The following is a 25,024-nucleotide window of genomic DNA, read 5'->3' as shown; positions in this document are numbered from 1 at the left end:
GAATCCTAGAGGAGAAAAGACAAGAAGACAAAAAGAGAAATAGATACGGAAGATCACACAGCGAATAGACACAGACAGCAAAAATTAACAGAGAGGGGGAAGGGGAATATCGATTGGAAAGAAAAAACAATAAATTATTTAAATAAATAAAAATTACAATTACAATTACAATTAAAAAAAAAGAAGACTCAAGAGAATGCCTGCCTGGCACCAAGCAATGCAAAAGGAGAATTCAAACAAATACTAGTTTTTAATATCCATAACAAAAATATCTTTTAGCTTTGCGAATCTGTAGTACTTGCATATGAGCCTGAATTTTCCAGTTTTCTCCAATACATTTTCCATAATTTTGCACAATGCTCTGGAAGTATAGAAGTTAAAGGTTACTAAGAAATTATGTAACAAAAGGACTTCCTTCTTGGTTCCCCACAGCCACCAGTTTGAAGAAAAGCAAAACAAAAACAAAAAGCTCCATGAAAGGGCAGCAGACCTTTTCTAGGCAGTGGGGGGCCTTCATTTTTTTGGAGCGAGGTGGGGAGAGTAGGGGCACAGGGGACGTTGGGAGAGTGGACTGCAGGTTTAAATCAAGGAATGACTTTACTTTTTTAACCTTCTTTAAAATGCCCTCAGGTCAAATTTTCCCGGTATTTTCTGAGCCCCTGGGGTTTTTGGGAGGTGTTTGGGAATAAGGTAGATAGTTGGTTCAAGTTGTCAAAAGCCATTACCATTTCCATTCTATTTTATAGTCAGTCAATAAAACAATTACAAATGTGTTTTATATACATACACATATACATAAGAAATTTTTCGCTGCAAAATGAAAAGGTTTCAGACGAGGGAGAAGCTGTGGATGGGAACCATTCCGTGGTGTTCACCAACTCAGTTTCTCAGTTGGCGCATCTGTTAGATGACCATTGCTAGCACCCAGTTAACAGTTTTCTATTACTTTATTCTCTTCCATATATATTTTTTTAAGATTTATTTATTTCTCCCCCCCCCCCCCCCGGTTGTCTGTTCTCTGTGTCTATTTGCTGCGTCTTGTTTCTTTGTCCCGCTTCGTTGTTGTCAGCGGCACAGGAATCTGTATCTCTTTTTGTTGCGTCATCTTGTTGTGTCAGTTCTCCGTGTGGGCGGCGCCATTCCTGGGCAGGCTGCACTTTCTTTCGCGCTGGGCGGCTCTCCTTACGGGGTACACTGCTTGCACGTGGGGCTCCCCTACGTGGGGGACACCCTTGCGTGGCGTGGCACTCCTTGCGCGCATCAGCACTGCACATGGGCCAACTCCACACGGGTCAAGGAGGCCCGGGGTTTGAACCGCGGACCTCCCATGTGGTAGATGGACGCCCTAACCACTGGGCCAAGTCCGTTTCCCTCTTCCAGATATTGTTAATTTATCCCTTTTATATCTCTTAAAAAGACAGGAAGCAAAAAGAACAAGAATATTTAAATACAAATTAACAAGGAGCTTAAAAATAACAGTGATTATAAAAACTCATCTCAAGACATTTTTTTTACTCTTTTTAAAAGAATGTTACATTAAAAAAATATAGGAGGTCCCCATATACCCTCCACCTCCCTCACCCCACTCCTCCCGCATCAACAACCTCTTTCATCATTGTGGCACATTCATTGCATTTGGTGAATACATTTTGCAGCACCGCTGCACCACATGGATAATGGTTTACATTATAATTTACACTCTTCTCCAGTCCACCCAGTGGGCCATGGCAGGACATACAATGTCTAGCAACTGTCCCTGCAGTACCACCCAGGACAACTCCAAGTCCTAAAAATGCCCCCACATCACATCTCTTCTTCCCACTCCCTCTGTCAAGCACTCAACATTGCTGCAAGTATCTGTGAATATGGTCCTCAAGACACTCTTCACCAGATTCCTAAATTGCATGTCTGATTAAAATTCTTACTTCGGGATGTGCCTTATACTCCAAAAGTCAGTAAAGAGAAAATATGGTGGCTATTATATCCAAATTGAGTTTTTAAAAATTGGGACTAAAGACAACCTGTTGTTTGAGGAAAAATGCTTGCAAAGCTCAGTCTGAAATCTCTTTTTTAACAAAATTCTGAAAATAAGCCAATTGATTAAGTGCAGACTAAATATCAGGTCTTGAAAACAGTTTTTGTCTATTTTGACATGGTAACATATAGTTAAATTTCAATTTTTCTTTCAATATGTATTTTGTCCCCAAGCCAGACACAAAATAAAAATTATTTTTTAAACCTATTTGTCAAGAAATCTGCTTTATCCTATGCAATTAACTTAAAGTAAATCAAACAGCATGCGTCTACAGTGAGATAGAAAAAGTCAAATTTTATCAGATGTAAAGAATATATATGAATACCATTAAAAATACATTTTAAAATAAGCTTGATAATAAATCTTTAATAATATGGTGATCTATAATAACATATTTACTAACAATTTCTTCTTTACCAAGCATTTTTCACACAAAAATGGCAAAATGATTAAGAGAGTTTGCAAAATTATGTGTTATGGTGAATGGGGTTTGGGGGGTCAAAAATTTTTGAGATGTATTGGGCCAAGTGGCTAATCTCTATAATCAGTTACCTGTACCATTTTTTATCTCTCAAAAGACTTATAAGAATAAAAATTGGAATTATTAGGAAAATAAACAGTACTCCTTACTGTCCTTCAAGAATTATTCTGTAGTTTGACCACATAGGAAAGAAAGTTTATATTTTACTCTTTTCTATCTATTTTTAAATGTACATTTTCTGTTAAATCGGGATGCGTTTTACAATCTGTGGTATCTTAAAATAGCTTTCAGCCAGGTTGCAGTTGTGACTGTAGTAACAATTGCAATGCATGAACATCAAACGTGTCAGCATCAGAATTTGCAGAACAGGTGTCAGTGACTTGCAGACAAGAGAAGTGTTTTGTTTTGTTTTAACCCCTAGGAGCCAAATGGTTGCAGGCAGGGAGTCAATCAGACATGTTTAGCAACATTCTTTTAAGCAGGAGTCAAAAGTAGGCTAACTCTTCTTAGTTTCAAAGCCAGCTTAGGAACGCAGCACCAATGACTCTTAGTTCTTTTATGGATTCTTTGAAGAAATGCTGCATCATCAAATACTTAATACAGAGAATGATACCACAGGTAAACTTGGACATCTAAGAATCTGAGTAACATGCTGAGTGTGAAAAAGCTGTAGGAAAACTGAAGCCAACTTATTTCACTTAATGTTCCATTTTTTTATGCATGTACAAGTATGATATATGATAAAATTATATATAAGTAAAATTTTAATGGCCCTTTTAATAAGTATAAAATAAATATTCTAGGGAAATGGATGTCGGCTCAACTGATAGAGCATCCGCCTATCTTATAGGAGGTCCAGGGTTCGAGCCCAGCGCCTCCTGGCCCATGTGGTGAGCTGGCCCATACGCAGTGCTGCTATGCACAAGGAAGTGCCACGCCATGCAGGAGTGTCCCCCATGTGGGGGAGCCCCACACTCAAGGAGTGCGCCCCGCAAGGAGAGCCGCCCCTGCACGGAAAAAGTACAGTCTGCCCAGGAGTGGCGCCGCACACATGGAGAGCTGACACAGCAACAAATAGAGACACAAATTCCTGGTGCCGCCGAGAATGCAAATGGACATAGAAGAACACACAGTGAAAGGACACAAGAGAGCAGACAATGGGGGAGGGGGGAGGGGTAGAAAGAAATAAATCTTTAAGAAAAAAATTCTAATCATTTTGTCATAGTTTAACTTGCACTTTTGTTGTTGTTTATGGTACGTAAAATAATGGTGCCTCTTATAATTGATAGCATTTTAGATTCCATGAAAGAGAGTAATTAGACTTGGGATTCCAGTACTTCCCTTATCCCCTGCCTTCTTATAAATGGATAATTGGAATGAGCTAAAATATTCGCTATCTAGACTATGTTCCTAACTGCTGGTTGTGTTGCATTTTAACAAAACACTGTGGGCTACAGGTTGTTTTTGTTTGACACGAGGACTTTTTTGAACAGGACTTTTTATAGCATGTGGCCCCTATTTAACTGTCCCCCAAATACCTCATGGGAGGAGAAATGCTAGCAGATCTGTTTCACATGCATGGTTCCTTGAAACTCAGGTTGACTCTTGTTTCCTTTGCTAGGGGTGCAGGCTGCATCTTTATAGAAATGTTCCAGGGTCAACCTTTGTTTCCTGGGGTTTCCAGCATCCTTGAACTGCTGGAGAAGATATGGGAGGTAAGAGAAGAATTCTTCCTAAGAAAATGAAGTATCTGCATTTCAGATAAATGAAGCAGTTCATCTGCTTTGAGATATTGAGCTATGTATTACTGTTGTAGAAACCGTGGTGTTTGCCTGAGATTTAAGACCCTTGGGAGTGAGTGGTCAGGAAATCCCTTTTGTCCCATAGTAGTCCATGAATCCACCTGCTGATGATGGTTGAGTCTCTTACTCCCTATTACTATTATTGTCTCAACTTCCCAGGGTACTTTTGCTGTTATTACTTAGATATGTCCTTACCTTGCTGTTCTCATATCTAATTCTACTGGATTTTTGTCAACTGAAGACAAGACACTAAATTGTCATGGAATCTTGATATAACAGAGGCTTTCCATGTTAGTGTGAAAGAAGTATACTATTTACCATATTCCTCTGTAACCAAATTCCTAAGGTGTCAAGGTCTTTAAACTGAGGGGTTTATCCCTCTCTATACTCCCTTTCAAGTTTGCTGGCTTCCCTGAGCATCTAGAGCATTCTTGGTAACAGCTTCCAGTGCGGATGTCTTGGGAAATCTTGCCAGGGCAGGGTTTCAGTGTGCAGGTGAGGAAAATTGTCTTCGCCCACCCTCTTTACATTTTGGATTTAGTAACCCTGCACTTTTTACCTGTCTAGGAATGATATAAACTTTTCATTGTTAAACTGCATTCTCACTGGAGTCCTTTATCTCTTAAAAAAAGCTGTTGAGTTTATCTTTTGTACACACCTATAGAGACAAGGGACTATGTAAGGAAAAAGAAAAGAAGTAGTTGCCAGTGTAGGGAGAGTCATTGACTCACATCTATGAAGAAAATCTGTGCAAATCAGTTTAGTGTCACAGATTCATGACCCAAAAGACATTGACTTCTGGCAAAAATAAAATATGCTTTGTGAAATTAAGATGTTTTATAGAGATTAATCACCACTATTAAATTTTCTTTTGGAAACATGGGGAATATTGTGAAGAAACATGGAAAACTTGGAAACATTCACAAACTAAAAAAAAAACAAACATTTTTCAAGCCAAAACATTTTTGTTCTTGAAACTGCCCTGAAAGAAAGAGAAATGCTCTCTTTAAGCACAGCATCAGTGGACGCTGTGACCTCATCCTCTAAGCAGGAGGCAGCCTAGTGTAATGGCTTTGGCCTCAGAAGACCTGGGTTTGAATTCTAGACACTTTCTAGCTGAATAAACACAGTACAATCATATGGTCTCTCTGAGTATCAGTTTCCTCATCTCTGAAATGGAGCTAATGATAACTACTTTCTAACCTTGCTGAGTGAATTCAGTAAGATCACGTGCACCATAAGTGCTCAATAAATGTTTGTTTCCTCCCTCTCTGATGTAAACTATCGTAGAGATATTTCAATAACCTGTTAACAAGCATTTCCTGATATTTAACCTACATGTTCTGTTCTTCCACTTAGTAATACTTATTTTTTTGTCCATAATAGAGGAAGCGCAATTAACACTGCCTTGTCTCTGACCCTACAATGACCTTTTACACATTTGAATTTTTCCTTATCATTTAGTCAGGAAACAGTACTTAGTAGACACTTGTCATATATAAACTCTCTGCTAGGTCTTGTGAGAAACTAAAATCTGTGGAAAAAGAAAATAGGAAAAATGCATGGTCTGCTCAGTTTAGGTGAGGTGATGGGTGAAGTATAAGTAAATATATGAGAAACAAATATAAACTATGTACATATGTAAAAAGATATATGTATAGGGAGTTAATATAAATTGTAATACAATGTGTTCTATTGGTGTATTTGAAAAGAATATTAATATATTCTTGTGGACTAATAGTATATTTGAAAGTTGTGTATAAACTGAACTTTCAGGTGACACGCTGTTTTTTAGTGATCTACAGCATGTAGAAATCCTCCAACAGAAAGAAGGGGCTAATGTTTTCCAGGATCTGATGACTCCCTTATTATTAGTTCAAGTTTCCAGGACTGACCTTGGTGACTGACACTGGCCATCTGAAGGGAATTTTAGGCAGTTCAGTAAATGAAAGAATTTGGACTTGAACCTGGACATAAAGTACCAGAGAATGAGTGATGCAACAAAAACAAACATAACATGTCTTAACAAATCAATCTAATAGGTCCTACCCAGGAAGCCATGTTCACTTCTACCATTATCCTTATCACACTGCAGTAAATCAAAGGGACTTTATTTTGACATTTATGACAGCTCATTACAAATTTAAAACAAATAAACATTAGAAATAACACAGCCAGGAGTCAGGAAACATGAGTTCTGAACCCAGCTCTAACTTGAGGTATAAGGTAGAACAAGTCACATTGTATTTGATTCTCTGACCCCATGAAGCTGTGACTTCTTTGAACAAAGTCTAAAGATAATATTATAGTTCCCATGAGTTCTAATCAGTATTCTTCTCAAGTTTATCAATTTACATAGTTCATTGTTGACTTTCAATCTAAACTCAAAGATATAGTTCCAAATTTCTTAGCTGTACTTTATGGGCACAAGAAGGCCCAGATCATTCCATTTTATCTCCCCCCTCCCACTCCCCATCCCCCAGCCCCACGCCCCAATCTTGTCCATGCAGGTAGAGACCACAGTTTTATCACAGCAGTTGCTCTAAGCTCTGAGGACAAAGTAAGAAAGTCAACACACTCAAGGGCTATGTTGTCTTTTCTTTTCTTTTTACCCCCTTTTTTTTCTTTCTATATTGTCTTTTATACTATTACATCTCAAGCAGGTCATAAAATTAAACAGATTTCTAATAGCCCCTGACTTTGTGCTTTACTAAATGTGGTCTACACAAAGTGAAATAGAAAAGCTATTTCAGGTTCTATGATATTTGATGCAAGAATTCCTTCTTTGAAAGCAATGGGTCTATTCTAAATCTCCCAACCCCTACTCACTATTTTACTCTATATTTATCCTAAGATTTCACTTAGAATAAAGATATATAGAGAAACCCTGGATCTTTATTTTACTATATTCTTGAAATGCCTGTGTGAGTGTGTATGTGTATGTGTGTGTTTATATCTAAATCTCTGTCACTACTTTCTAACCAAATTTTTAAAAACATCTAATTCTTTCAATAAATGTTTTTAGGAAATAATCCTGGCTTCAGTTCTAAAATCAAAATAGATAAGCTATGCAGACTTTAAATCCATTAATCAAAGTACCTTTACTTTCCATTCCAGCTAAGGCAGATAAACGGCCCTTCCAGCCCACTGTGGTTAAAGCCTAGTACTCACGGGTTGCCTTTTAAGAGCCTTCAGGGAAGTAGTAAATAAACGATTTCTGATTTTCAGTTTCCCAGACAGTGAAGTGGACCGTTAGTAATTTTCTCAAGTGAAAAAGAATACAGTAGCTTTCAAATAGAAACTTGAGCATCAAATTTCCAAATAAAATGGATTGAATTTTTCTTTAAACTTTAGAAAATCTCTAGCTTAAAGCTTTTAACATAAGATTTTAAAAAATTGTTTCCATTTTGTTGGCTTTAGTTAAACACAGTGCAAAGTAACCATCAATTCTGGTAATTTTCACCATAGAGAAACTATGAACGTGGTCATTATTTCTTCTTTTAAATGTCTTCTCATTACCTTTTCTTTCTTTTCATTGTGCCTTGCCAGCCAACAGGAGACATATGGGCACACGTGAATCACACCCACTTTTTGACACATGCATCTGTGTAAATACCTAAGATGATGGGTTTTTAAAAAAAGAATTAGCTTACCATCCTCCGGTCCTATCCCACAAAAGAAGAATTAGTCCAGTTGGTTTTTCAAAATGGATTTCAGGATTCTTACTAAGAGTTCCCTCAGGCTCAGGGTAGTTGATAGGAAAAGCCTATAATCCTCTCAGTAGCTTTTCAGTTTGTTTAGGGAACAGATCAAAGAAAGAAGATTTCACTGGGTGACATGATCTTTTTTTTGTTATCTGAGGGAAAATAGCACTTCAGTGTCTTTTGTGTGAGAACAAGCTTAATAGGCACCAAAAAGTGTACCTCTCACCCCAGTCCAAGTCAGCAAGCTGGTAGATATTAAGATCTGGGTTCCTTACTGATTCTAGTCAGTTATTGCTGGGCAATTGGCTTCCTGCCATAACAATTGGACTAGCCTCTATAGTTAAGGCTTTGCAAATGGATTCGCTGGACTCTTTCTACAAGAGACGGTTCTAAGAAGAGTTATGTTGTAGTGGGGTAATGAAAGCTACTAATGTTTTACTAATAGATCACAAAAGTAATATTACTTTCACTCCCCAATGTAACTGGCTATAGGGTTTTATGATTATCAAATGATGTACTTAATAGAATGGTAAGATCATATCTACAGAGGAACTCATATGGACAACCCCATCCAAACTTGAACTTTTTTGACTTTGTACTCCCAAAGGCTTTTGTTGTCATACAACGTCTTAATTAAAATCAGAGCTTCAATTTGGTAATCCAAAACGTAAGTCAACTGTTTTTCAAGTGATGTTTCTACTATAACCCATCAGTGAAGAACCAAATGCCATATTCCAAGCTGCTGAGCCACAGAGAAAACAAACATGAGATGAATTTGGTAGAAAGGACTAGAGTAGGTTTGGGGTCACTTTTAACCAGCATTCCACTGCTTGAAGGTCAGTAATCTGAATCCTCTTTAATTTGAGCACATCCCAGAACAGCTAAAGGCCCACATTGAGTCATAATTTAAGCTGTCAAGTGACTCCTGTCGATATACCTATAGTCACTGATGTAAGGCAAATGACAGTCACTCCTAACTCTTTATAGCCCCAACTATCAACGTGGTGTCTTAATGCACGGTGATGGTGCAAAAATTATTGATGAAAAGAATATGACTCTAAACAGGGCTATATGATCTACCTTAGAATAGCAAGTGAGTTAGTGAAGATGCAGTTTCAGGACCACAGAAATACACTACAGTTTGGCCCAGGAAGCTACAAATGTTGGAAACACTAATGTTTCTTTCTTGTATACATCACACACATCCACTTTTTTCCTCTTTCCCCCTCATCTGTCCACCATGTTTCTATATCTGATCCATCTGCCTCGTCTCCCACCTCACCTTTCTTTGTCTTTCTTTGGCTTTATATAGGTGTTGGGAGTCCCTACAGAGGATACCTGGCCAGGAATCTCTCAACTCCCTAACTACAATCCAGGTAATATTAATCTGAGCTTCTGAATGCTCTGAGAATTGGCAATGTAAGGAGACTCTTAGACACAAAAACAGGGTATCCTTCTTGTATTGTCAACTCAATAGCACGTTTCCCTGACTAATCTTTTTAAGAGTGAGGATACAGAAACAGTAGTCAAGGTTAGATCAGTTCCCCTCCTTTGTGAAACACAAGTAATAAGCTGACTAGAAAAGCGAAATGACTGTTATCATGGATTCCAAACCCATTTCCTAATACTCAATGGCACAGAAGAACAATACAAATCTGGACTCACTTTTGAGCCCCATGACTATCACTGAGTTTACTTGCTAGATTATTATACCTCATAAAGTATAAAACGAAATCTGTGTGTAACAAGAGAGGTAGAGGCTTGCTAGGCCTGGTACAGCCAGGGAAGATATCTCTAGTTTATACTTATCCAGCACAGAAAAGCCCTGCCTCTAGCCCTGGCCCTTAGTAATTTTCTGTCACTTATTTGGATCTCAAAGACTGGCCCCTAGAAGTGGATTTGGAAGTGCTGGAAGTGTCACTCATGTCAGAAGTCTTTGAGAAGAGGTCCTATAGCCAAGCCAGAGGGGTCAGATTATCCAGCAGTCACTTCAAGGATGTTGAACAAAAGAGAAGACACAGGCAATGAGCCATGGAATGTAAAGGTGTATCAGAGGCTGTAGAAGCAAATAATGGCCATGCCAATGTTGAATTCTCACTAGCAGGATCAAAAGAGAGGTAGATACATATAGACAAGCACAAGGTTATAGTGGGTATGGTCACAGAAGATTGTCTGGTCTTTATAATGCGACATTGTCTCATTATTAAAACATATTCTTCCAAAAATGGTTGTCATTACATACCATTACAAGGGTAAGAACCGATCCTTGTTTCATGAAAGCAAGTAATTGTAGGGAGATTAAAAATGCAATTAAAGAGGAAAACAGAAGCATAGAGGTGGGGAATGATTTCTCTCCTTTTTTTCTCCAAGCTCCAATACTTTTTCTCAAATGACTTTGTGTAGAAGTCAGACATTTGAACTGACCAGAATTATGGAAACCCTACAGCAGGTTAAAGACTAACTCTAAAATCCTATCAATTACTTTATGAATGGTCCTATCCATTGCTAAAAGGCCTTAAGGTCATTTACAAATGGTTCACTGTTTCTAACTATTCTAAATAGTGCCTGTCCTCTTTGGTCTGAGATAAGGAGAAAAATAAATAAATAAATAAAAGCCTTCTTGTAGTGACCATGGTCAAGTCTGCAATAGCGCCTATATCCAGTTGCCATGGTTACCAGCAACCAGGTTCTTCTCTTTTCCCATCTTGCCTCTACCTCTCTCTACCCACCATTCTTTCCAGATGAAAATGGGACTCTTTACCTTCCTCAGCTTCCTAATAGGGATGAAAATATAAGTTTAGGGCCACAGATGGGGTGTAGAAAACATTATTTGAATGATGTCAAGACAAAGCTGCCATGGTGAACAGATGCTATTTCCCTAGACTTCAAACATTTGGGTTTTGGATTAATCCAAGCAGTAAACAGTGATCCTTAATACAAAATGCCTCAGTGACAACAATATAGAAATTTGGCCCAAATGCTTCCCTGCCAGGTTCTGTTCAAATAAGAGAACTGGGTTCCAAATAAACAGCAAGAAATACATTGCTGGGTTTTTTCCCTTCCATTTTGCTATCATTTCAAAATAACATGCAAATTTTTTATTCATGAAGAGAATTCTCTAGGCAACATCAATAGGGCACATACTTTACATTGTTTTCCTAGCAAGGATTCAATTTAATTCAAATCAGTCAAAAATTTTCAAGCACCTACTGTCTGCCAGGTACTGAGCTATGTGCTGGGACTGCACAGATGGGTTAGGTGCACCCATGGCTCTCTAGAGCTTGGGTTTGTATCCCCTCATCGACACCCTTTCACAGTTTTCATCACCAGGCTCTCATCTGAGCACTGCTTCCATGGGGGAGGCGGGGGGGGGGGGGGGGGGGGGGGGGGGCGGGGGAGGCAGATTGTGACTGTAGGCCAGGCTGAGTTTATGGAAGGAAGGGAGTTGTCATCTTAGCGACAGCCAAGATGTCTAATCTCATAGTAGTAAAAGTCCAGTATATCTGGGGCATGGGGTCAGTACTATTGATAACTGAATATAAGAAAAAATGCATTTTAAAAGAGGTTTCCTGGAGCACCCCCTTATGTGAATTAATAAGTCCCTTTTGAGTCTCCCCAACCCCTTTCCCAGCCTGAGCTGCTGCTGCTTCCATGTACTTGAACTCCAATTATCAAAGGTATGCTGAAGAGAGAAAGGGAGCCAGAAAAAAATGCCATAGATGAGAATTGTGTTAAAACCATACTGGGTGAGATTTCCATTCCTTTCCTTTTCATTCTAAGTAGCAGTAAGAGACCCCAAATTTTGAATTCGGCTGGTACAACAATTTTGAAGGCACTGGAATGCTCAGAATTTGGGAAAACCATCCAGTATCCATCTGAGCCCATCCTGCTATTTCCAGGCCCTGTCTGGACTCTATCTAGGAGAACAACACAGTTTCTGTTTGTAAAGGTTGAAAAAAAATCACCTGGTGCTGACTTAACCTGTTTTTCTCTTGGGACTCTGAGGAGCAGAGTTTTAAGTTTTCTAGCCATCAATTAAGACTCTTGTGCTTGATTGAGTATGGGCAAGGTAAGAGGGGTATGCAATTTTAGAGTCTGGCTTCTGTTTTTTCCTTTTTTTTTTCTTTCTTTCTTTTTTATTTCTGCCCACCTCCCACCCACCCCCACCCCCATTTTAAGCAAGCTGTCTGAGAACTCTGTGTCCTCCACTTCAAAGGGCCAGTTGTCTTATTTTGATGTGGGCAGATTGAGAAGTAGGCTTTGAAAAGTAGGCTTTTTTTTTTTTGTTTAATCTTTTCTCCTGGGATAACTTTCAGAGCAATATATCCAAGTGTCAGCGAGGGGGTTCTGACGAGCACAGACTCCCAGACTCTCAGCAGGATCATTCTCTAACAGAAATATAAAAGTGAAATATTAAAAACCCTGGAACGTGAACTCCATCTGCAGAGTAGCCAGAGTCTTGCCTGCTTGCACCATGGGAAAAAAAGATCTTGAAAAAAGAGGGAGGAGAAAAAAAGTGCATTGAGTAAGAGGTTTACAGGTTTAGTAGAGCATAGTAACATCCCCTCAAAGAAGTGGGTGTTGCTCTGTGACCCCCCAAAACGCACCTCCTTTGACTCAGCCGCCAGAACACTCACCCTCCCCCGGCAACACACCCCCTTTTCACATGCTAACTGAGGCTGCCGTGATTGGCTGAACAATAAACTGGTCACACTTGCTAAAGGGCTGCCATCTTTCACACAATTAGCCAAGACACATTAATCAAACTGGCGGGAACTGGGACTGTGCTGGCCTCCTGCCTTGGGGGAGGGGAGACATTTCAGTGATCCTTAAGGATCCACAGGAAGCAATAATAAAGAATGGCATGCTAGAGGGGATTGTACTATTGGAAAGTCTGAAAAGGTTAAAACCCCAAATGATGCCATATTTGGGATGTATTGGGTATGTGCAGCAAACTGGGTCTTTGTCTTGGTTAAAATACGCTACTACAAGACCATAGCGTGAGTTTAAGCAGCGGACCCTCTAAGGATATTTTTACAAAGTTCCTTTGGTCCTCTTTGCTCCACCCTTCACCCCCCCACCTTCCACCCAAGAGAATGCACTCTAGAGGCCCTCCCTTTTGGGTCTCAAGCACTTCAGGGTCCAATTGGACTGTCGGTATGCCAAGCCCTGTGTCATGTGTTTCACCATCAGAACTAACAGGGATAAAGAATGTATAAGAACCAGGAGCACCATTTAGAACCAATTCTGAGAAAGTAGTAATTAGCAAATATTTGGAGACCATGAAAAACAGTTAATTTTGAGGGAAAAAAAATTCTTTTTATCATTTTTACTTTAAAGGGTAACATCTTCTGACCTATCTTTTCCAAATTCCTTTTAAATAGATTTTTCCAATGGCAATATAGAGCTGATAAGATCATACCATAGAGACACAGTTTGCTACAGAATCATGTAGGGCTTTTTAGAGAATCAACTAAATATTTAGACATTTCTCAGTTAAAGTAAACGGAGGCCTTATTCCTCTGGAGGTTGTCCAGTCACCATCTCATTAGATGCGAAGATCCTGTGATGAAGAAAAGCTTTTTCTTTTCTTTTTTTCTGCCCACATGATTGCAGCCCAGTTGTGGTTTCTAATGTCATTGATTGTTTCATCCAACTCCTTTTGCTCCACTGAAAGGGTCTGTCATAGCTCTGTTTGCTTCCTTAAACACAGTTTTTGAAAGCGCTCATGCTGTGTGAGCTCAAATCCTAGCATTAATGTACTGCTGGGTTCATTTCACCACACTCAAAAGCGCTGAGTTTAAATCCCTCTCAATTCCATTTGAGGCACCAGAAGACTTTATCCTTCTCCACTAATGGTTCCAAGTTTACATCTAGATACTGGGGGTCAAGGACAGGAGAGGATTTAGAAATAACAGTGCATGACATTAGTCAATGCATTTGCCAAATTGGCAATTAGTTCCTGATGTGCGTGCAAAGCATCTTATTCCTGTCTCTTTGATGCTTGTTTCCATAGAGAAGGGAAGAGAGTCCACAGAGGCCTTCAAACTTTTAAAGAAATATCTGCTGAAAATCATGCCTGATTTGTGACATGAGCTCAGCCGTAGGGAAGCATCTGGGATTATCCTAGTTCTTACCGTCTCAGGAAAAACACTGCACATTTAAAGTTTTTCCATTGGAGAAACTTAGTAGATATCAAAAGGCAGGAAAACAGTACTAAAAGCCCTGCAGGGACCCAGAATCAGATGTACAATAAGTGATAGGCAAATGTATCCTGCTGACCCCCAGTTATTTTCAGTATGCTTAACTTTTCAACTTTTGACCACCAGGTGGAAGCAAGAAATAACAGGGGGCTGACATCAGACAGCATTATCTTAGAGCAATGTAATCTCATTCTTGGAATGTTTTATTTTGACCTTAAATCCAAGGTGGAAGCTTCCCGTCATTTGATAGCACTATGGGGCAGGTGAATATTAAAATCTAAAATGATCCTTGCCCCTATTTGGATGATAAAGAGCTGTCATGCTTTGGGTTCAAAGGGTTTGAGCTTGTCTTTGTGTTTGCTATGGACACAATCTAAGATTTACAGCTCAAAGCATCAGCTCTGTCACATGAGCTGTTAGTCAAGTGAGTCACTCAGTGGATTGAACGAAGGGGAAAGATACTGATAAGATACTGTCTATGGGCATCAATTCCTATATAGGGTGGCAAGTCCAAGCTTCACCTTTTACTATCTGGGGGAACTTAAAGAAGTTACTTATCTCCCAGTTTCCTAATATGCTAAGTGGGAGAAATTCTATCATCTAAAACAGTGCATCCTGTGTGCTAAGCACAGACTATACATAGTTGCTATGTATATCTGAACTACTTGCTGTAGTTCAGACTCAGTTATTTGTCTGTGAGAACTGCTGCTTTTCAGTGCTTCTCCTCCCCTAAGCCTGTTCCTTTGTTTTTTAGCTGGTTAGAATTCTTGGCTTCTCTCCCGAAGCCAGGCACATATCCTGGCTCCAGATATGACTTTTGGTTTTGTTTGCCTGGGCCTAACCTTTTCCTGATTTCATATACCTTGACTCCTGACCCTCAGTATCACCTACCTAAGTAGATTTGAGCACCTGGTAAGGCTTTCCTTTCCTGGTGATGGGCCCGTTTTATTCCCTCCACCCGAGCTGCTGTGCGATGCCTGCCCACTCTGTGCCCACATGAGCCCTTCCCTGGGAGAATTTTTCATTGTCTACATGTTACAGAGTGGGCATTCGGTAAGGATTACTAAATCACAGATAAGGATTAGTATTATCATTTTCATTTTCACCAAAGCATTCATTGTACTGGAGAGGGAGGAGGTTATAGCATGGTATAGTGGAAACACTGCTGAAGTTTTCTACAGAGCAAGCCTGATTGCTTCTACAATTTTACACTCTTCACCTGGTACATCATAGGTCATCCATAAATATTTGTTAAATGAAATCAATGACTAGGTGTTAGAAAACCTGATTCTAGTCCCAATTGTACCCTCTAGGACTCTACTAATCCTTGTCCTGCCTACCTTGCCAAGAAAGTGCATGTAAGTTATCATTCACCCCATTGATGAGTATAATAACTACTATTTACTGAGCACTAACTGTGAATTAGGCACTTTACATACATTATTTCACTTTGACTCACAAGAGCGCTATCAGCTAGAGGCAATGTTAACATCTCTGTTTTACAGAGGGAGCTCATAAACATAAAACATCGGTTTATGTTTTGCCTAAGGTCAGCTAGCCAGTAGGGGGTCACCTAGAACACCCAGACTGGGTGGACTCCACAGTGCTGCTTTTAGCACTATTCCAACCTATTTTCCAACTTTCAAAGAGCAAATAGAGTGATTTGGTAATTAAACCATGCCCTAGACTCAGGACCAGCTAATAACGCTTTTCTGAGTCCGCTTCCAGATAATTATGTCCTGCAACCCAGACTTGCATTTTAGAGTCTCTGAGCTTGGCGACATGTTTCTAGAAGGTAATGTGAGTGGAGTCCCTACCCAAGGACGCCAGCAGCCCTCCCTTGCTTCGGCTAATGAAGCTGCCAGTGTTCACTGAAATCTATGAACCGGGATTGGGCTCATTACTGTTTCACTTCTGGAGTGCTGCCGACAGCTCCTGGGGAGTTACCATTAACATCTTTATTAACCCGTCCCCCAAATCAGTCAGTGAAATTAATTTAGATACACACTCCACTTTGATCATTAATAGTTTCTTCTAGTTTCCACGTTTATTTTTAGTTTTCTCATCTTTAATTTATTTGATGGCAATTATTAGTTATTGAGGGGGATAAGATGATCTTAAAGTAGTTTAAGAAAAAATTGCAAGTGAGTAAAAAGCAGGTAAAAAAGATTTTCATTTTAAGGGGGAAAACCCTGCTATATTCCTTCCCAGTTCAAAAAGAAAAGGGGCCTTAAGGTCCCAAATATCATGACTCATACCAGAGGCTCCTTCCCTGCCCTCACAGCCAGTGCTTTGTGCTATTAATTTCTAAAAGATGTAGCACAGGAAATACAAGTAGCCTCTCTTGAGTTACTTTTAAAGAAAATGGTTGAGTAAATTTGCTTCATTTTTATTTTTCATCCAAGCAGTAATTCAGAAACTATTGAATGCTAGGCACTAGGGACTGGGAGATTGAAAAATAAATAAGACATTGATACCTGCCTTCAAAGAATCAGGTCCAAAGGGGAAACAAATAAATAATACACCGTGAAAAAAATTCCCCATCAAGGAATACAGAAAAAGACCCCTAGTGTGTCTGGCAAATTCAAGGATGATTTTGAGAGGAAGAGATATGAACTGGGTCTCAAAGATGACAAAGTAGGCTTTCTCCAAGTGAGCAAGAAAGAAGAACATTCCAGGCAAAGGAACTTGACTCAGAGGAATAGGCAAGTAGCTAAATTGCTTGGGATAGCTAGAACGCTGGCTTTGTGGTGGCCCAGAGTGGTAGATTAACCTGAAAGGGAGATGGGGACCAGATTGGGAAGCACTTTGTAACCATGTAAAGATTTGGACTTTGTCTTGTGAACAAAGAGAAGGAATTGATTTTTAGCAGGGAAGTGATATGGCAGGATTTGAATTTTAGAAAAAATTGCTTGGAAGACTATATGTAGAATTCTGTTGGTGACAGGGGAACCCACAGGCAATGTGGTGATGCTTCAGATTCTAGAAGACAAATGGGAAGTCTCGTCCAGAGCAGTGGCAATGGAAAAGGAGAGGAGGGGCAGATCTAAGAGGTGGAGGTAGTAGCTGATTGAATACAATTTGTGAAGGAGAAATCTGTCTCCAGTGGGTGAGAGTATACTCCCATTCTTCACTGGGATAGGAAATAAAAAGGGAAGAAACAGGTTTGCAGAGAAGGTAATGAGCATAAGGTTTGAACTTGTTAAGATAGAGGTATCCTGGAAGCGGACTTGGTCCAGTGGTTAGGGCGTCCGTCTACCACAAGGGGGGTCCGTGGTTCAAACCCCAGGCCTCCTTGACCCATGTGGAACTGGCCCATGCGCAGTGCTGATGCATACAAGGAGAGCCCTGCCACGCAGGGGTGTCCCCCACGTAGGGTGTCCCCACGTAGGGGAGCCACACAGCGCAAGGAGTGCACCCCGTAAGGAGAGCCGCCCAGTGCAAAAGAAAGTGCAGCCTGCCCAGGAATGGCGCCACCCACACGGAGAGCTGACACAAGATGATGCAGCAAAAAGAAACACAGATTCCCATGCCCCTGACAACAACAGAAGTGGAAGAAGAAGACGCAGCAAATAGACACAGAGAACAGACAACCGGGGTGGGGGGAGGGAGGGGAGAGAAATATATAAAGAAATAAATCTTAAAAAAAAAAAGATCGAGGTATCCCTGGGGCCACCAAATGTAGATGTCTAAAAAGCAATTAGAAATGCAAGTGATTACAAGGGTCCTAGAAATACAGAATTGGGGGTCAGCGGCTTGAGGTGGTATTTAAAGCCCAGGGTGTGAACTAGATTGCCTAGGGAGAAAGAAGAGAAGACTACGGTGGGACCTTGCAGGAGCAGTACTGTAAGAGCAGGCAGAGGAAAAGAACCCCTTGGAGGCTGAGCAGTACCAGCCAGAAAGGCTGGAGAAGACTGGGGAATAATGAGACCACGGAAATCCTATGACCCTGAGCTGAGCACAGCGCCTGCACATAGTAGCCTTAAAATCTTTGTAGAGACCAGAGAGGAGCGGTAAATGTTATCAAATGATGCGTCATCAAATATAAATACTGAAAATATACTGATAAATACTGAAAAGTGTGATCAAGCTGTAGCACACAAGCCATTTGTGGGGGTGGGCAGAAACCACACATGGTACTTGCCCTGGGAGCAGGGAGACTCCTGAGGGGATTCCCTTCAGCAGAAGTCTGGCCTCTCCTTCCACTACAGCGATTGTTACCGTAGAAACAGGCTTCAGAGGATGTGGATTTTTTCCTCAGAATCCACAGAAAGTTTTGGTGCAGAGCTGGAAAAGTGAAAAGCTACAAATGTGAGTTGGAGCACCAGGTTCATACGTCCAGTAGTACCTCAGCGAGAGCTCTAGCTTTGAGCGTCCCCACCTCACCCAAACGGGAATCAAACTCCTGAGAATGCAGAGTACCAGAAGAGGCAAGTTTTGACCCCTTAAGTCGAAGACCAAGGGAACTTGCCAGCCAGCTGCCTGAGGAAGAGTGAAGAAAGCAGCTGTGAGGGCAATGAGTATGTGTTTGAGGTGGAGGGTGCAGTGGAGGTAAAAGAATAGCTGCCGATTTTTGCAGTCAGTTTTAAATTTACTGCTTGAGATAGCTAAATAAGGCCAGCCACATTATCAACTATTTAAATATATGATATCTGAAGAATGCATTGTTATTAGGGAAATTCCAGAGGCTTCCTTCAGTAGACCTCACTATAAGATAACCCTGGGGTGATTGTTGCAAGACTATAGTAACTAGAAAATGTTTTACCTTGAGCTAAGACTCAAAAATGTCCTGATAATGTTTTATCAATCAATCAACAAATCTCTGTTGACCAAGGCTGCCATACTCGAACCAGGTATGCAATGAGATTTAGTAAACATTTATGAAAACTGGATTATTTTACTACAGTTGCGACAGTTCTGCCCACATTTTACTTTTACTGCATTTAGTTTAGACATTATAATGTTCAGCCTTTTTAGTTTCCTTTTGCAACTTTGCCTTTCCTGTCTGGAATTCCAATTGAGCTCAAATAGGAATGCTTTCAAAGAGAAATGCAGAGAGAGGAGATGGAGAAAAATCTGGTCTAATGATTTACTATAATCTTTGGAGGGAGAAGGGAAAGAAGCTAGCTCTAGCCCAATTCTTTTCAGAGGCTGCTGAAACCAGAGAAACAGACTCATCCTGAAATGGTGCTGTGTAAATACCTACCTGTTTGTGGATCACTTTCACATTGACCAATAGAAACTTAACTACTGAGAAAAATCAGTGTGAGAGGCAAGGTCACTCAACAGGAGGTTATCTGCATAAAAACTGCCTCTTGACAGTTCCCTGGCTGACTGTAAACCCATCAATCCCTCTATCTCAACTAAAGAAGCTACAGAATAGATGGGGCTAGAAAGTAAGGAATAGTCTACACATGGCATGGAACCCCAAGTTGAAAATGTCATTTCTCCTGGGTAAAAACTCTTACAGGTCATCCTTTCCTAGTACAATTTATGAGCAATGATTTTTTTTCCCTTGTCATGTGTCTTCTCCCACATCATTTAACAACATATTAAATGTGTCAGACACTATGTTCTGCAATTAAATATACATTGATTAATTGGATTCTCACTACAACCTCACATGAGTTATTATAGATGAGGAAATGAGCCTCAGAGAGGCGTGCGGCAAGTAAGTGGCAGGCGCTGCCCTCTTCGCTAGACCAGCAGTGCTCAGCGTTAGTTCCACACTAGAAACATCTGGAGAACATTAAAAAACAACAATAACAACAAGTAACCAATGCCTGGACCCCAGACTAGTGATTCAGACTCTCTGGGGGGTGGAACCAGGGCTTCCTTGATTTTAAAAGCTCCCCAGCTGATGCTTACAGGCAACCGGGCTTGAGAGCCTCTGCTGCCTCTCCGAAAGGAGAAATAGAGACAAGAAAAAGAAAAGAAAAGGAATGAGACTAACCATCATGGAGCCCCTCCTACATGCCAAGTACTTAATCTCATTTAATTGTCCCAGCAACCGGAAAACTATTCCCATTTTACAGATTTGGAAACTTCTCACTTAGCCAGATGGATTAAGTAATTTCCCCCCAAGTTTCAGAACTCAGTAAGTGACAGAAATGAGATTTGAGCCTAGGCTTGTGTTCTTGGCATTACACCACTCAACCGGGAGCCAGGCCTCAGGCCTAGCCAACGACGCAAACGAAATCAAGCCAGACCTGCAAGTACTCAAGATCGGAGTAAGTTAGAATTTCAATTGATCAAAAGAGCAAATTAAGGTTTCAGAGGAGAGCAACAAGTTGGAAACACCTAGACAGGAGGGAGATGCGTGGTGATTCAGACAAGGGAAAGAGACAGGAAGGAGGCAAAGGGTAAAAAAATACCACTTACCTTGCACTCACTCTCCTAATTTTTCACAGCAACACTATGTCTAGGAACTATGATTGTCCCCCTTCTGCAGATAGGAAAACTGAGGCCCAGTAAAGCTAAGCAATGCGCTCAGATTACACGGCTGGTACGTGCAGAGCAGGGATTCAAACCCCTGGAATCGAGTGAGAGTGCCTAGCCACAGGCAGTTCAGGCTGCCATCACAGGCCAAAGGAAGAGAAAGACAGAGAAGAGGCAAATAGGGTTTCTATTGTTGAAGGCTCAGAAGCCTGACCTTCGCATTGCTGTTCTCATCCAACTGTTTCAGGGGCTTGTGAGGCGAATACCACCTCCCATTTGGGTGAAGGAAGCTGAGGCTCACTGTGGTTAAAGGATCTGGCTTAAGTCCCAGCAAAATGGAAGCAGCTGAATCGATATTCAGACCCTAGTTCAGCTGACTGCAAACCCAAGTTCTTTCTATCGTTCCACAGGAAGTCACCTCTAGAATTGGGAGTACGCAACAATGCCTATTTACCTTTGCTCAGACTTTCGGCTTGTCTCCAAATGCTGAACTAACACAGTAGGTGAAAAAAAAGAAAAAAGAAAAAATTATAGCATGTGGGCTCTAAGAAAGGAAAAACAGAAAAATGGAAGAGGAGTGAGAGGGAGTTCTTTGGGTTTTTTGGAAATTGGGATATGAAAGAGAGGAAATTTTTTTTTTTTTTTTTTTTGGCCAGCATGCAAAAAGGCAGCATGCAAACCTCTTTGTAAAACAACCCTGTGATGAAAAGAAACAGGCAATATCTAAGAAAGTGGCTTGGAGATAAGCATACTAAAGAAGTACCAAGTATCCTTATCTTTACTGTTTATTATTATTATTTTATTTAGGCACAATCATGTTGAACAGAACAAATAAGCTGCACATACAAGTGCTTCCCTTCATGCCTGCCTGAGACTATAAAGCATAGCAGAGGGGTTGACATTTGATTACATCTGACCTTGAAAACTCAGCTTAAATCGCTTTCCTTGATCACTCCTGTTCCTCTACTACTCTTAGCACTAGACATTCTTTTTTTTCATGTATCGGGTCCAGGGATTGAACCTGGGACATCTTATGAGGGAAGCCAGCACTCCACCACCGGGCTACCCTGACTCCTCTATAAATTCAATTTTTAATTGAACTTATTTTTGGAGTTATAAAAGTAATACTTTTTATTAAAAAATAAATCAATTCAAGAAAATAGGCATAGAGGGATAAAAGGTAAATCCCTATAACCACTGTCAACAACTTAGTGAGAAGTCTTCCAGATCTTTCTGTGTGCACATGCAAACATGAAAATGTGTCTGTACTATCAAAGTCATTTTTTTACCCAATTATAACTAATTTCTTTGCTGTGATAAACGGTTTTGAATTATCCCATTCCTATAGAAACTGAAAGAAGAAATCCTTTTTTTTTTTAAAGATTTATTTATTTATTTAATTCCCCCCCTCCCCTGGTTGTCTGTTCTCTGTGTCTATTTGCTGTGTCTTGTTTCTTTGTCCGCTTCTGTTGTCGTCAGCAGCATGGGAAGTGTGGGCGGCACCATTCCTGGGCAGGTTGCACTCTCTTTCACGCTGGGCGGCTCTCCTTACGGGGTGCACTCCTTGCATGTGGGGCTCCTCTACGTGGGGGACACCCCTGCGTGGCAGGGCACTCCTTGTGTGCATCTGCACATGGGCCAGCTCCACACGGGTCAAGGAGGCCCGGGGTTTGAACCGCGGACCTCCCATGTGGTAGACGGATGCCCTAACCACTGGGCCAAGTCCGTTTCCCAAAGAAATCTTTTAGAACCAAAACAATTACATTTCAAGCCTAAGAAATACATAAGGCAAAAGTATCATTTGTGTGTGTGTGGTTTAATTTTTATCCAAAAAGTTGTAGGTTTATAGACCATCTTGCATAAAATACGAAGTTCCCATATAATGCCCTCTTATGAACACCTTGCTTTAGTGTGGTAGATTTGTTACAGTTCATGAAAGAACACTTTTCTAATTGTACTATTAACTATGAAAGTTGAAATACTCCCCTGTCGATGTGGAAGGGGAAGTAGAAGGGATTAGATAGATAAAAAGCATCATCCCACAACTTTTTGTTTCCCCCGTAGCTCCTCTGGCCCTTACGTAGAGTAGGCATCCCATTGGTATTTCTTGAATGAATGAGAAACTGTCCCTTTCATAGTGGTTTTATTTTGGTTTAAATAGTGTCAATACCAAGAATAATAGAAACACGTATTTCCAAACGTAAATGTTATAAAGAGTGCCCCCCCAAATTACAATTTTATTATCATCCATTTTGGATTCATTTTCTTCAAATTCATTTGGGTAATATTCGCTCCCATTGTTACCACAAGTGACATATAAAATCGCTTTTTTAATGCCACCATTACTTTTTACCACTTATAAGACTTTTGAGACTTTGTCCTGTCATTTGTCACATTACTTCTCAGGTGCGTATGCTTTGTCCTCACAAATGAATTGTAAGCTCTGCAAGGGTGGGAGGTTTCTTTCAATTTTCTTTTTTGTATGCCGTGGCACTTGGTACATGCTCTGTACACAGTAGATGTTAAATTAATGTTTGTTGACTTTACTGAAAATTGTGATACTCCACAGAATTATAACAATTCAGCGAGACAAGGCCTTAAAAATCATCTTGTTTGCCTAACACCTGACACCTGAGTCTTCTGAACTTCAGGCCAGAAGAGCATTTAGAATTTTAATGTGTTTGGTAGCAGTGTTTGAGGGTTCGTTTTTTGATGTTTCTGTGTGTGCTTTCCAGAATGGTTCCCGCTGCCTAAGCCCCAAAGCCTTCAGATGGTCTGGAACAAGTAAGTACTTTGAGAAGCTTGTCTCTTAGCTGGGTTGAAGAGACATTGCCCCGGACCTCTGCCACTGGGCAACAAGCCCCCCGAGCCGCCGCAGTCTGGGGCTCCAAGCTCTGGGAAGATGCCGCTGGGAGAGCAGGGTGCCACCTGTGAATCTGTTAGTTTTCCTCTATGAACCATTTTACTTTCTGTGCATTTGGTCATTAAAACGGTTTTTGCGCCCCTCAACCAAGCCCCAGGCCCTGAGAACGAGGAAGTGTTGGCTTGCGAGAAAACCTAGTGGGTTTATTCTTCTCGGACACAGAGAAACCAAATAACATCATTGAGTGGCTATTGGAGGGGGGGCGACTTGATTCATGGAGGTCATGCTTTCCCAGGCCCTCTCTACGCAGACTCGGCTAGACCAGGGCAGACTTTTATTACCAGCTTTCAACAAACCCCCGGTTTCTTTTGCAAAGTAAAACAGATAATAGAGACATTCCGGGAATAGTTAGCTACCTAAGCTGTGCCAGGCAACCCCGGGCTAAGAAGAACTCAGTGTTTTCAGACAATGACCAATTACAATAACCAGTATTATTTGATCTGAGAGTAATTAGCCGAGGCTCTGTTCTTTTTGCTTCAGTGAGGAGGCAAAAAGGGCAGTGAGCAAAACATCAGAGATAGGGGAAAGGAGCTCAAATGTCAAAGAAAAACACACTCTCGCAGGTGGGGAGAAGGGGAAGAGTGTTTCCCGGCCAAGATCCTAAATGAACATTTGAACATTGTTCTTCCCTGAAAATGTGGTATAGTTTAACCAAAACTTATTCAATTCTCCATACTTGCTATTCAGATGCTTTAAAAAGCTTCCAAAGAGAGTGAATATTAGAGTACAAATAGTAAAGTAGGTGAGGAACACAGAAGTATGTCTGGCAAAGGGTTTTTTTATCGCGAGGGCAGGTTTCCCCAGGATATCTGCACACACCTCTCTTATTTTCAGAAGCACTGTACAACCTGAAACTCCCCGTTATTTTGGAGACAGATCCCTGGGAACTAGATAATTTCATTCAAGATGTACAAACATTCTCTTGCTTGCATAGCTGGGCTCCCTAACCCCTGGCTGGAGATATTTGGAGTTTAGCACAGCCCTGCAGCTTGCTTTTATAATATTTTGCTGTTGCCTTGTAAACAAGTGGTAACTCCAACCTGCAAACCTGCAAACCATCTTAATACTAGCTATGCTGTTGCTGCTGCTACCGCTGCTGTCAGAAAAGCAGATATGCCACCAACTCCCCGCTATCGCTCCCATCTGCCTTTCCTTCTAGAGCTGAGCAGGACTTGAACTCACTACCCTGACCTAGCACAACACTCACCACCCCTCCCATTCCCTTGCTTCCAGCAATGGCTATTTGCCTTTGCTCAGTCTTTTGGCTTCTCTGCTCAGATCCTCAAAACAAGGAGTAATTATTGTTAGCTGAGCTAATAATAATACAGTCTGATACAGTAGCCACTAACCACACGTGGCTATTTGGATTTAGCACAGTTGTTTCTCCAATGTCCTTTCTTCCTTGTGTTAGATGCTATTCTTACTGCAAGAGTCTACT

The 25,024-nt window shown here is 40.7% G+C and overlaps 1 protein-coding gene across 2 annotated transcripts in view; it reads left to right on the top strand.

Moving 5' to 3' along the window:
• The window catches only part of CDK15 (cyclin dependent kinase 15), a 91,290-nt gene that overhangs the window by 42,914 nt on the left and 23,352 nt on the right, over window positions 1-25,024 (top strand). For both annotated transcript variants that reach the window (XM_058300366.2, XM_058300367.1), the window contains exons 9-11: window positions 4,138-4,231; window positions 9,335-9,398; window positions 23,399-23,447. In XM_058300366.2, the coding sequence (XP_058156349.1) occupies window positions 4,138-4,231; window positions 9,335-9,398; window positions 23,399-23,447 (207 nt within the window). The remainder of the gene's footprint in view (window positions 1-4,137; window positions 4,232-9,334; window positions 9,399-23,398; window positions 23,448-25,024) is intronic.

The sequence above is a fragment of the Dasypus novemcinctus genome, chromosome 7 (genome assembly GCF_030445035.2).
Source record: "Dasypus novemcinctus isolate mDasNov1 chromosome 7, mDasNov1.1.hap2, whole genome shotgun sequence".
Taxonomy (NCBI): domain Eukaryota; kingdom Metazoa; phylum Chordata; class Mammalia; order Cingulata; family Dasypodidae; genus Dasypus; species Dasypus novemcinctus.
The sequence above is the reverse complement of the archived record's forward strand: the minus strand, read 5'-3'. Positions and strand labels throughout refer to the sequence as shown.